This window comes from Paroedura picta, chromosome 12 (assembly GCF_049243985.1).
Source record: "Paroedura picta isolate Pp20150507F chromosome 12, Ppicta_v3.0, whole genome shotgun sequence".
NCBI classification, from domain to species: Eukaryota; Metazoa; Chordata; class Lepidosauria; order Squamata; family Gekkonidae; genus Paroedura; species Paroedura picta.
The window spans coordinates 6,066,673-6,080,434 of NC_135380.1; the positions used below are offsets into that span (position 1 = coordinate 6,066,673).

Here is a 13,762-nt window from a genome sequence, read left to right on the forward strand (position 1 = left end):
TTAACATTAAACATAGAACAATATAAGCTTTCAGTCTTCTATAGCTTCTCCTTATCCTTGGTTCTGATACATCTACAAAACAATTTATGCTTGACCCATTCTAAGAACCATCCTGACAGATATATTTTCAGATTTAAGTTGAAAGCTTAACATTAAACATTTTCTACAAGTCAGTGTAGGCTTTAGTCCTAGGACAATACCCTAATAGAAGAAAGAAAAAATAAGGGGGGGAACCCCATTTTACATTTTCAGCACTGATGATTATATTACCTATATGCCTACAAAAGAAAAGAGACAAAAAAAAAAACAAGAGAGAAAGAGACACTGCTTCCCCTTTTTCATAAAAATGGAAATATAGAATACAGTATAACATTAAACATAAAACAATATGAGCTTTCGGTCTTCTTAAGGGGGTCTCATCTCGAGGCTTGCTACATCTTGTCGTTCCCGTAAAATTATATTCTGTCCCATTGGCCTTTGGCGTAGAAAGTGCAGTTGTACTCTTTCCCGCAGAATATGCATCGATAAATCTTGAGGCCGTTGCACCTCCTGGACTCCAGTATCAATACAATTTTCCCCCCAGAGAGATCCTTTAAATCGGTTACTTTCACTGCAGATCCATATTTCTTTTGATTGATTTTTGTACACTGTTGCTTTGAGATGGCTGTATGTCTTTTTAAAAAGGGTGTCCTTATCTGGGCTGCAGAACTCCGGCATCCCATTTTCCGTCTCCAGAATTTCAGATTTCTCTTCTACTGTTGGTTTTCCACCTTGTTTAGAGCTGTCATCAGCCACTGTTATTGATCCATTATTCCTGTTAAAGACGTCTTCCTTGGCATCTTGGATCTCCTTGAAGATATGAATTTCAGATTTCTCTTCTGCTGTTGGTTTTCCACCTTGTTTAAAGCTGTCATCAGTCACTGTTATTGATCCATCATTCCTATTGAAGACTTCTTCCTTGCCATCTTGGATCTCCTTGGAGATATTTTTGATCAATCCATCTAAAAATACTTTGTAATCTTGGGTTTGTATCTCTATTAGATGAGCCAATCTTTTTAACATAGACATGATTTTGACTTTAAAAAAAACCGGCCCCAAACAATTTTACAAGTGGCCAGTAGAGGTCCTCTGTTTTATCCTCTAATGTTCCGGCACAGGCATGTGACGTATTGAAGGCAGAGATTCTCGTGCTGGCACAGAGTTCTCGTGAGATTTTCCCATTCACAGCTTATCTTATCTTCGAAAACCAAAACAATTACAATAAGAGCTTTTGCCAATTAATTCGAGTTGATTTGAGTCCTTCTTCTACTTAGTTAGGAGAATTAGCCTGCCTCTTAACGAGGTGGCTTCAGGCAGAGCAGAGTAAGAGGAGGGGGGAAACAAAGGGCTTTGATGCAGGAAGAGAGACGGAGAAAAAAAAAAGCGAGAGATACTTGCAGTAAATGATGTTTTGGAACTCAGCCGATGTCCTCCCCTCAGTTCAGAGCGTTCATTTGTGGTAAATCATCATGTAGGGTTGAAGCAGATACTTTAAGATTAAAGAAAGAAAAGAAAGTCCGAGGTAGAAAATGGCAGTCGTCCTCTGGACCTGGAACGCTGACAGCCTATAATCCAGGGAGATATACTCCCTAAAGGATTGGAGACGGCCCCAAGAACTTCCTGGGTAGAAAGGTGAGGTGGGGTTTGCGTACCCCTCCTCTTTTCTGCCAATTGCTTGCACAATTGACCCCTGTCAGGCTTCAGAGATAGCAGAGCAGATGCCCTGCCACCCTCTCAGGACGACATCTTTAGCCACACCCCGGCTCTCCTCCTCTTTGAACTTCTCTTTCAGCAGGCTCAGTCCCTGGCATCTCCAGTTAAAGGATAGGAAAGATCTCTGCTTAGACCCTGGAGAGCTGCTGCCAGTCTGAGTAGAAAATAGTCTGATTCAGTATAAGGCCGCTTCTTGTGGGTACTGACTTCACCTGCTGAAGTGACTCATTTCATATTCCAGGTGGGGGACGGAGAATCCCTCGGATTACAGGTGACCTTTAGACAAAAGAGATGGCTGCTTTGGAGGGTGATCTCTGCCATTGTAGAGTTCCTTCTCTCCCCCAAATCCCCAGGAATCTCCCAACCCAGAGTTGGCAACTGTAACCTCATTATATTAAACCAACATACACAAATATCAGAGGGGGAAAAGCAGACTATTCCACTCTAATGCATACGGTAAATATACCACACTTGCATAGCACAAAAACATCAGCAACTTACAGTGAACATGGAGATGCTGCTGCTGTGGTTAGGAACCCAATGCAAAAGGGCATGGCACTATTTTCAGCTCCCAAAGCTCTGTTAATTAGCCTCATCTTTATCAGCTGATGGAACAATGTTTGGGAGAAGGACAAAGCCAGAGGCCGGTGGCTCCTTTAAACCAACAAAGTTTCAATCAAGGCAGAAGCTTTCATGAACTTGCACACTTCCTCGGATATAATGAAATGGGAATTACCAGTCTATTTGTAGAGATAGCAGGGGAGCAGCAAATTAGCACATAGAACAATGGAGATGTTTAACAGAACCAAGGACCAAGCAGAAATAACAAGCTCAGTTTGTTGCAATTTGGCACATAGTGAAGGAAATAAATCTGCCAGAATTGGGGATTAATGGGCAGATGTATCCTTAATTGTGAAATGCTGAGAGTAATTAACTGAGACCCTGCCAGAGAGACTCTTCTTTTGAAACAGAAAAAGAGAACAAGGGGGATCAATAGTTGACATTTCAAGGAGGCCTTTTACAGATGACCTCATTTCAGACCATACTGGGCTTTAAAATTTAAGTCAATATGACCAAGAGTACAGTTTATTAAACTCAGTGGAACTTATTTCTGAGTCACCTTCAAGACCAACAAAACTGGTCTTAAAGTTGCCGCTGGACTCCAACTTTGTTCTGCTGCTTCAGGCCAACATGGCCACCCACCTGAATCTTATCTCTGAGTTGAAACGCATAAGATGCTGCTGCACAGGAACATTCTCAAAATGCAACCTGCCTTGTGTTTGTTACTTCTGAGTAAACAAATATACAGAAAACCAGGCTGTGTTCAGTTTGCACACTGACTCTCAATGGATGAAACTAAGGATTCCATCCTCTAGGCAGGAAATGCCCCCCCCCCCCTGGAATTATAACCCATCTCCAGACTACAGAGATCAGTTCCCCTGGAGAAAAGAGCAGATTTAGAGGGTAAACTCTAAGACACCAAACCCCACTGAAGTCCCCTTCTTTTGACCTGAATCCAGCCACCCTATGCCCCCATTCCCCACTGATGGCTGGGGGGGGGGACCTAGCAACCCTAGAGGAAACCCATTGGGTTCTGTGCGGTTTAATCCCAGGTAAGCATGCCTCAGACTGCTGTCTCACAGCACAACACCAAAGATGTTATTAACATTCTAGGAAACTTAAACTCTGGTTTATTATTGGGTTGTTTTCTAATGGTAGCATTGTTTTCAAGGAGTTTCCACTGCTAAAAGCTACCTTGAGGGCAGAAATAGAAAGAATGAATGAAATATTAGGCTGAGTATAGAGAATTGGGGCTCAGTACCTCCTAATGAAGTGTGAATGGCATAGCTTGGAGGGATCAATTTGCAAAAGCAGGGGTATTCACTTGTACTGACCCCGTTCCTGTGTTTTTTGTTTCAGCCTCAAAAACATCAGTTTTGCAGATGAAGTTCTCTGCAGCATGGAGAAAAAGTGGCCAAGAAAGCTTCACCTGGAGAATTTCCATGAAAGGCTGCTAGCAAAAACACAGATGAAGAGCTGGTGTTTTTCTTGTACCATGCTTTTTACTATTCAAAGGAGTCTCAAAGCTGCTTACAGTCACCTTCCCTGACTCATCCCACAATAGACACCCTGTGAGGTTGGTGGAGCTGAGAGAGCTCTGTGAGAACTGGTTAGTGGGTCTGAGGGAGCTCTGTAAGAACTGTGACTGGCCCAAGATCACTCTGCTGTGGAGTAGGAATGGGGAATCAAACCTGGTTCTCTGAATTAACACACCACAGGGAGGAGACAGGGATGCCAATCTCCATCTGGGACCTGGGGAAATCCCCAGAATTACAGCTGATCTCCAAACTACAGAGATCAGTTCCCCTGGAGAACATGAATGCTTTGAAGAGTGGACTTTATAGCATTTACACACTGAAGTCCTTGTCCTCCCCAGGTCCCACCCCCAAATATCCAAGAGCTTCCCAACCTGGAGCTGGCAATCCCCCCTCCCCCAATACCATCCCTTACAATCTTAAAGGGAGGTCAGTAAAAAAAAAAAAAGTTGCAATTTGTAACCCTGATCAGGTGGCCTCAATCTGGTCAAACACTTGACATCTTTTTACAACCTAAAACTTATCCTATTTATTGGAAAGTCCGCCGGGCTCAATGAAGCTTGCTTCTTAATAAGTATGCTGAGAACAGACTGCAGCCAGAGCCATGAGAAATGTTTAGAAAGAGAGAAGGGGGTGGGAACTGCGATTGGGAGGAACTGAAGTCCAACGGAAGGTGGGGAAAGAGTTTAATGCGGCTACTCGGCTCTATTTAAGGCCAGCCAAGCCCCTAAGCTTCACAGCTGGTCTTCAGCTATAATCACAGGTGAGATAGCCTTTAGCTGTAATAGAATCATTTTATGGCTTTGGTAGGCATGTAATGGGATGTGAAAGCAGGTAAGTGTGAAGCTTAAGGTGCTGTTGGGTGTGATGTCCTACCCATTCTCCAGATGTGCTTCTCTAACAGGGCTTGCTTGCTAATTGTTGGTATGAGCTAGCAGTTCCAAAAACATTCTGCCTCCAAAATCTAATTTTCATTATGCTGTAGGGGCTTGTAGTGATGTGAGGCTTGTAGTGATGTGAAATGGTTTAAGGTGGAGATATAAGCTTGCCAGCTCTGGACTGGAAAACCCCTTTAGATATGGGGGTGGAGTTGGGTTTGCTAGGTCTCCCCTGACCACTGGTAGGGGATGGAGGGTAGAGTTCCCATATCCAGGTTGAGAAACCCCTGGAGGATTGAGGGTGGAGAAGAACAGCAGAAGAACAATGCTAGAGAGTCCACCCTCCGAAATGTCTATTTTCTCTAGGTGAGTTGGTCTTTGTAGTCTGGAGATGAGCTTTGAAATCGGGGGATCTCCAGGTCCAACCTGGAGGCTGGCATCCCTAGGGTGGAGCCTTCAAAAGGGCGGGGTTTGTGGAGGAAAAAGACCTCAGCAGGTTATCATACCATACAGCAACAACCCTATGAGGTAGGCTAGGCTGAGTGTCTGTGACAGGCTCAAGTTCACCTAGTAAGCTTCCATGGGTAGTGGGGCCAGCTCTGGGTTCGGAAATAGGGGATTTCCACACCCTTTAAAAATACTGAAATAGTTCTGACTGAAGCACATTCAGATCTGTTCCGTAGCTTGGTGTGCTTGGGTTTGCTCTCTTGCAATGAATACGATTGGCACCTTGGCAGCTTTGACACATGGTGTTTCAAAACGCCTCTGCCTCAATACCGCTGGAGATCTTTTCTCTTCTGGCTCGTTGAAAGCATCCCAAAGGTCTGGTGAACAAGGCTGGCAAAGCCTGATGGAGAAACAGAGAGGAAGTCTGCTGCCACCTTAGATCAGGGGTAGTCAAACTGTGGCTCTCCAGATGGCCACAGACTACAATTTCCATGAGCCCCTGCCAGAATGTGTTGGCAAAGGCTCATGGGAATTGTAGTCTGTGGCCACCTGTAGAGCCATAGTTTGGCTACCCCAGCCCTAGAGCAGGGGTAGTCAACCTGTGGTCCTCCAGATGTCCATTGACTACAATTCCCATGAGCTCCTGCCTCATGGGAATTGTAGTCCATGGCCATCTGAAGAGCCACAGTTTGGCTACCCCTGCTGCTCTAAAGCACCTGCTCTCTCCAGGGAAACTGGTTGTGGTTGTCTGGGAAGGAATTATAACAGCAGGAGATCTCCAGGTGCCACCTGGAGCTTGACAACCCTAGGTGGAAGGCTGCCTTCCCTGACCAGGGTACAGATTGAAGGGTCTTATGCTCTCTCTCTTGCAGGCTGCTGACTTGTGGACATCCCTGGCAAACCTTCTGAGGCCACAGCTCTGCTGCATCATACTTCAGACATGGGGAGTGAGCTCAGCAGAGAAGGCCCCAGAGGACCTGTTGAGTTGGAGGCACATCTGATGACGGAAGGAGATCTGGGGGAGCAGCTAGTCAGAAAGCCATCTTCCGAAACAGTTGAGGCCTGCTCTATTGAAGGGAGTACAAGCCAGTCCGCCCTGCAGCAGCAGCAGCAGGAGGCATGTAGCTTTTGTCTACCTGCAGAAGAACTTGGGCCACAAGAGCTCCCCAAGAACTCTCAAGATGGTGGTCATCCCCCATCTTGTTCCCAGGGTTCCTCTTTGGACAAGGGCCATCGTACGAATGGACAGACACGTGAATTGGAGGCTGCAAGCTCCCAGGTTGAGCACAGCGATGAACAGCCTCCACGGACTCAGCTAGAAGCAGCGGGCGAACCTGAAGCTGAGTCAGGAGTTATCCTCTTTGTCTTGAGTACTGAGGCTGTGGAACTTGAACTGCAGGTGACAGCAGAAAACCTCCATTGCTTGGCAGAGTCTCAAGGGCAGAGGAGGCCCAGCGAGAGAAGCACCTCTTCTCCCGCGAAAGAACACAGATCTGAGATATGTAACTTCGAGGACGGCAGCTTTGAGATCATTGCCGATGGCCGTCCTGAACGAGCAGCTTCAGAAATGGCAGAAGGGCCTTCTGACATGACCACCACTCAAGGAACCGAGCAATTACAGGCCCAGAGCTCTGCCAAAACAGAATCGACGACCACACAGACTGCAGGAGGTGGCTTAATCAGAGCAGAGGTTGACCCCCTTCCTATTGCAGAGACCGAAGCTGGGCAGGGCAAAGTCCACTCTGCTGTTGATGCCCGAATCCCAGAAGAAGGAGAGGGTCAGGCTGCATCGGAGCCCCCTGAAGAGGCTGACCAGAAGTCTCCCTTGGCCCGGCAAGCCCTGGACGCCCTAGAGAAGCCACCAGCGAGCAACGGGGTCGGACATGGTGGAATGAATGCTGATAGGAAGTTCTTTATTGGCATTCAGAATGATGGAGGGTACCTTACAACAGAGGCTGGGAGTTTGAGGGAAGAGCAGCCCGCAGCAGCTCCCGTATGTGATCCAGAGGCGGAACCTCTCCTGGGCCATCTTGCTGACCCATCTTCAAAGGCTCTGCGAGGCTCGAATGAGACCAAAGACCTTCTTGGGAAGGAAATGAATGCAACCTACTCTGGTCCAAAAGCCATAGAAATGAGAGAAACACGGGTCAGTAAACTCAATGACTATTCTCAGATGCTAGACGGCTCTTCCCCGCTGGAAAAGCTGGCCCCGGTGGCCCAAGAAATGCAGCCTCTTGCCAAAACAGATGTCCATGCGCAGGTCCAGGATTGCTCTGGTGCTCAGAAGGATTCTGCAGAAGATCCAGCACATGTGCAGAAGCAACAGGCCAGGTTCCGGAAGAGCTTCTACTTGTGTTGCAGCCAGTGTAGCGTGGGTGATGAAGAGGGCAATGCAAAGCCGTAAGGTTCTGTCCGGTGTCCTGTGGCTCGACTCTCTAGATACGGGCGCTTAAAGCTAACTTCTGCCCCGTTGTCTCAGCAGGTCTTCAAAGAAATTGTCACTGGAACTGCATTGTGGTAGCCAAGAAACTTCTTCTCCACTTGAAGGGTAGAACTGGACGGATCACCAAGGTGGGAGCAGGTATATCTTTTAAGATGGGGGAGGATTAAGAGCTTCTCAGCTTTGGCACATTTTTTACATGCTGTCCACCAGCTTGCCCTGCCTCCCATCCCATTTATGAACTAAGCACCATTGGAATTAGGGTTGTGAGCTTCGGCGCATTTTGGCCGCCTTGGCGATCACGGAAGCCCGAGGTGGCCAGCGACCAGCCGGCGGCCACACGCACAGAGCTCTGCACTTGCGTGTGGCTGCTGAACGGTGTGCCACTGCCACCCTCCTCTCCGCACCATTGCACTGGCCTCCTACACACTGCTTCAAGGTTGCCAAGGTGGCCGAACAATGCCGAAGCGCATGACCCTAGTTGGAATAACTCATACCTCTGTGGACTCCATAAAACTATTAAGATGGTTTTCATTTGGAGCATCGCTAGGATTATGCAGATTTGGGGGTTTGCAAAGCTTCACTAGCACTCATGACAGTTCCTTTGGGGGTTCCAGAGATGAAGGACGAGGGGAGCCGAGCAGAGTTCACTGTAACGCTTCTTTTAAAAGTTTCAATAAAGGCTATTTTACTTGACACTAGCAGCTTTCTCTTCCATCTTGGAGTCAACCCGCAACGCCTGGATGTTAAATAACCTGGAAGACATAGTAATGCTTGATACCTTCTTCTCCCTACATGGACTGGGATGGGGTCAGAAGGCTGCATACTATGTTAGTGACTCCTTCCGATCCTCCCAGAGAACTAGCCTGGAGTCATGGTTAAGAGTGGCAGATTCTAATCTGGAGAACTGGTTTAATTCCCCATTCCTCCTCCACATGCAGCCAGCTGGGTGACCAGGGCCAGTCACAGTTCCCTCAGAGCTCTCCGAGCCTCACCTCCCTCACAGGAGGCCTGTTGTGGGGAGAGGAAGGGAAGGCGATTGTAAGCCGCTTTGAGACTCTTTAGGTCAGGGGTAGTCAAACTGTGGCCCTCCAGATGTCCATGGACCACAATTCCCAGATGCCCCTGCCAGCGAATGCTGGCAGGGGCTTCTGGGAATTGTAGTCCATGGACATCTGGAGGGCCGCAGTTTGACTACCCCTGCTTTAGGTCAACCTTTCTCAACCATGAAACCCTGGGGTTTCTTGACAGCTCTCAAAGGGTGGCAGTTAATTAATTATTTTTAATTTTAAAGAAATGTTAAAACATTTATTGGGTGATATGTCCATATGCAGCCATGTTGATCCACTCCCCCCTCCCAAAAATGGCCATTGATGGGCCAAGGTGAGGGTGGGAAGGAGTGGAGCCCTGGGTGGGCAAGTTCCCAGCTATGCTTCCCAAATATTTCTGCATGATTGCACCACACCTGGGGTTTCTCGAAGCCTGAGGAATGTTTCAGGGATTTCTCAACAGTAAAATAAATAAGTTAAGAAAGATTATTCTGTGATCTGGGCTCTTTAATAGAGCATACACAGAACCCCACGATCATAAGAGCCCTACAGAATTGAATTGGTTCAGTATCTGGTTTCCAACCATGGCCGGCCAGATGTCCTCCTGGCCCAGTGGGAAGCTTCTCAGAAAAATCTGTCCTCTGATACTAGAGCAGATCTGCTACCTTGAGGCTTGTGCTGCTGATAGAGGGGATGTGACATCTGGAACGTCTATAGCAGGGGTAGTCAAACTGCGGCCCTCCAGATGTCCATGGACTACAATTCCCAGAAGCCCCTGCCAGCGAATGGGAATTGTAGTCCATGGACATCTGGAGGGCCGCAGTTTGACTACCCCTGTTCTATAGCATCTCCTCTGCCCTGCCTTCCATGGGCTTCCCTGGCCTAGGTGTTTCAAGGGCGAAGTCATACAGTCTTCTCAATTATTTAGAACATTTATGGGCCGCTTCTCCAGAGAGGTGTGAAATGACCCAACAGAACCACAGACCAATGCAAAATTTATAGTCTATAACAAAACCTTCGACAAAGGTACCAGGGGGCATAAAAGCCTGCATAAAGCAACATAAAAATAGCAATAAAGCATTTCAGCTGAGAACATAAAGCAGCGATTGTATAGCAGCATCCAGGCGTGGCACAGGCCGTAAAAACAAACTGTTAGAAGGACAGTTCAAAGTATGAGTGGGGAGAAATCTCTGGCTCTGGTGTTATGAAGGCACCTGGTGAGAGGCTCTTCCAGAGGCGAGAGACCACCAGTGAAAAATCTCTGTAGTTTAGCTCCTCGGTTAGTTGACGGCACAGAGGATAGTCTTTGAATGAGGATAGAACAGCATAGACTTAGGGTTGCCAACTCTAGGTCAGGAAATACCTGGAGCTTTGGGGAGTATAGCCAGTGCTGGGCAGGGTTTGGGGAGGGACTTTAGCAAAGTGTAATGTCAGAGCAGCCATTTCTCCGAGGGAATTGATCTTGGTCACCTGGAGATCAATTGTAATAAGTGGAGGGTCTCTAGTTGCTACCACTACACAGAACATGTCTTTATGCACACTTAGATTCTACCTTGAAAACTGAAATGGCTGTAACCGGGAATTCCTTAACCAAGCACTCAATTCAGGTTTGTGCCTGGAACAGTGGATTTTAGTTGTCCTGTTTTTCTGTTTTTGTCTTTGTGCGTACCTTGTTTTCCCCTTTCTAAAATAAAAGATCTTATTTAGTAGTTGGATTTTAAGTTTTCAGGGGGAAAGCAGCTATCAGAGTTGTTATAGGCCTGTTACTGTCTTCAAACTCATGGGTGGAGAACTGGTGACAAGTCCTTGTGTACAGAAGCTGGGATGGATAGTTCTCCAAGATGATTAATATGTGGACCAGCCAGGTGTGATCTTGCAAGAATGTAGGAGATCCCCTTATCTCCTCGCTTGTTTGGCTGGACACTGATTGGATGCCCAGCCACGAGGAAGCCCTTTCATCCTACCCTCTTTCTGCTGAAGGAGGGATGGCCGCTTCTGGATAATTACATTTTCACCTCTAATTAAAGCCCCTGAGAGCTGTGATGCCCGCAAGGCACTTGACGATGATTAAGAAACTCTTATTCGGTGATCTTTTATTTTGCTAATTGTAACAATTGCTCTTCTGTGACCTTTGCTTAATCTGTCCATCGAAGGGAGCACTATTTCGGCCATACTCATAAGAGAAGGGGGACGTACATCATCTTCCTCTCCACTCTGGAAACGACCTGACCTTTGTCAGTTTTCATGAACAAGACTCTCTAAGTCCTGGCAAACATGAATACAGCAGTTTAGTCTGCTAAGGCCGTGGGGATGTGGAATAGTGTAGTAAGGTCTGATCTCACATCTCAGAAGTTAGGTAGGGTTGGGCCCTGGATGGGAAAGCACCAAGGAAGACTTGTGGGGAAAGGTAACAGCACCCTCCGTTTCTCCCTTGCAATGAAACATCTGTGAGATCCCATAGGTCAGCCTCTGAGAGCCAGCTTGGTGTAGTGGTTAAGAGCAGTGGACTCTAATCTAGGAGAACTGGGTCTGATTCTCCACTCCTCCTCCACATGCAGCCAGCTTGGGTGACCTTGAGCCAGTCACAGTTCTCTCAAAGCTCTCTTAGCCCCACTTACGTCACAAGGTGCCTGTTGTTGGGAGAGAAAGGGAAGGTGACTGTCAGCTGCTTTGAGATACATGGGGACTGCTGGGTGACCTTGGGCCATTCACAGTTCTCTCAGGGCTCTCCCAGCCCCACCTACCTCACAGGGTGTCCGTTGTGGGAAAAGGAAGGGTAGATGATTGTCAGCTGGTTTGAGACTCCTTAGGTACTGAAAAGCATGATACAAAACCCCCAGTTCCTCTTCATCTAATCTACACACCAGTAGAATCATAGAGTTGGAAGGGACCTCATGGGTCATCTAGTCTAACCCCCTACACTATGTGGGACATTCACAACCCTATTGCTAATCCACTGTAACCTGCCACCCCCTTGAACCTTCACAGAATCAGTGTATTATAATAATTGCATGGGTTTGAATCCTGACTTTTGTGCTGATACATCTTGAAAATAAAATAAAATGCCACCTTAAATGGCTTCTTGGGTTCTGTGGTCTATCCTCAGACCTCAAGCATCGTGGGCACATGGAGAGAGGGTGCTTTGCATGGGGCCCACAGGTACTTAACCTCACATGCAAACAAAGGAAAAAAAGGGGGGATTGGGAACAAAAGGAAGAGGAGGAAGCTGCAAGCAGATGCAAGCCCTGTCATTGAGGGAACCGGGCATTGTTCGAAGCGCATTAGCATAAGGCTGTTCCTTATCTCAATGCGCCAAAAATCCCAGAGAAACACTTGCAAATTGAAAAGGTCTGGTGGGAGGCAGGAGAATCGGTGTAGGTTTCTCAATTGATATCTATTCTCTAGCTGGAGGGGGAAATGATATCTGAGTTGAGGCACAATGCACTTGTCTTGGTTTCTGGGGGCGCTTTCTTTTCCAGCTCCCCTCCTAAATCTGCCGGGATCGCAGTCGGCACCCATGTTTGGCAGAGCTAATTCCCAGTATGCGGGGGGGGGGGGGGGAGTTATCTGCAACAGCTACTGTCTTTGACTGATATGAGAAAATAGAGGAGCAATATGCTGGGATATGCTGGGAATATGTTGATACATATTTGGGACATCCCTCTGAAGGAAAATATTCGTGGTGATTAACACAGCCATAAGCTTGTTGGTATATGTATCCAGGTGGAATAAAGGAGGGACAGAGTGGTCCCTTCTACCTGTTGTGCCATCCTCTCTGTGTTTGGAATAGATGCACTGAAATTTCAGAACTATCCTGAAGGCTTCCCCTTCCTCCTGGCTTTCTGCAAACTAGGCTAAACCAAATTCTTCACACTGTCCTAAATGATTAATGGTTATGAAGAAGGAGGAAGAAAAGTTGGTTTTTATACCCTGCTTTTCACTGCCCAGAGAACTCTCAAAGCAGCTTACAATTGCCTTCCCTTTCCTCTCCCCACAACAGACACCCTGTAAGGGAGGTGGGGCTGAGAGAGCTCAGATAGGACTGTTCGGTCAGAACAGCACTAACAGGGCTGTGACTAGCCCAAGATAACCCAGCTGGCTGCATGTGGAGGAAAAGTGGGGTATCAAACCCAGCACGCCAGATTAGAAGCTACCACTCTTAACCACTACACCACGCTGACCTATATTACTATGTTTAGTTTGCTGGAACTAGGGTCCAGCTATATAATATTGGCATCATTTGGTGTGCTGTGCTAATATTTGGGCTTTACCTCCATTCTGCTTTTCGATTTCTAATTAGTTCTGAAACCCTAATCCAGCTTGATGCAGTGGTTAAGAGCAGCAGTTTCTAACCGGGAGCGCTGGGTTTGATTCCCCATTCCTCCACATGCAGCCAGCTGGGTGACCTTGGGCTAGTCACCGCCATTAGAGCTGTTCTCACAGAGCAGTTCTGTAACAGCTCTCTCAGCCTCACCTACTTCCACGGGATGTCTGTTGGGGGAAGAGGAAGGGAAAGGTGTTTGTAAGATGCTTTGAGACACCTTCAGGTAGTGAAAAGCAGGGTATAAAACCAACTCTTCTTCTGCTACTGACTTGTTTGTTAAACGCCCAAGCCTGTTAATTATATCAAGTCACTCTGCGTAATCTACTTTGAGTTTAAGTGAGGAAGGAGGGCTATAGATAATAATGTAAATAAAAATAAAAGTAACATTTGCTCAGCATATTTTATGTGCTGGGATCCTAGAGCTGGTTCACTTCTGAACTACACCACCGTTGAGGGGAGTTCAGCTCTCCAGGAATTACAACTGATCTAGGCAGTTCCCCCTGGAAAAAATGGCAGCTTTGGAGCATGGACTCTATGGTATATAATAGAACTGGAGAAATGGAAGTCCTAGAGTGACAGCTCATTTCCTCCTCCTGAAATCTCCAGGAATTTTCCATGACAGAATTGCCAACCCCGGAGATAATACTTTTTTGTTCGCTGCTTTAAAAAGATTTGCATAATAGGCACTGATGTTTAGTTCACATTCCTAGAATGAAGAATATAGGTCAGCTCTTCCGCTGGAGTGACACTGGGAGGAAACAGGCAGTTTTTTAATC

At 46.9% G+C, this 13,762-nt stretch overlaps 1 protein-coding gene across 2 annotated transcripts; it reads left to right on the top strand.

Moving 5' to 3' along the window:
• Window positions 1–4,445: 4,445 nt before the first annotated feature.
• LOC143821886 (uncharacterized) lies at window positions 4,446–8,309 on the top strand. Of its 2 annotated transcripts, none has more exons than XM_077306373.1 (2): window positions 4,446–4,611; window positions 6,046–8,309. In XM_077306373.1, exon 2 carries the CDS (start codon window positions 6,114–6,116, stop codon window positions 7,575–7,577), a length of 1,464 nt encoding a protein of 487 aa, XP_077162488.1. In that variant the 5' UTR covers window positions 4,446–4,611; window positions 6,046–6,113; the 3' UTR covers window positions 7,578–8,309. The 2 variants fall into 2 exon arrangements, with proteins under 2 accessions (XP_077162488.1, XP_077162489.1); XM_077306374.1 differs by having other exon boundaries at window positions 4,593–4,682.
• Window positions 8,310–13,762: the final 5,453 nt, after the last annotated feature.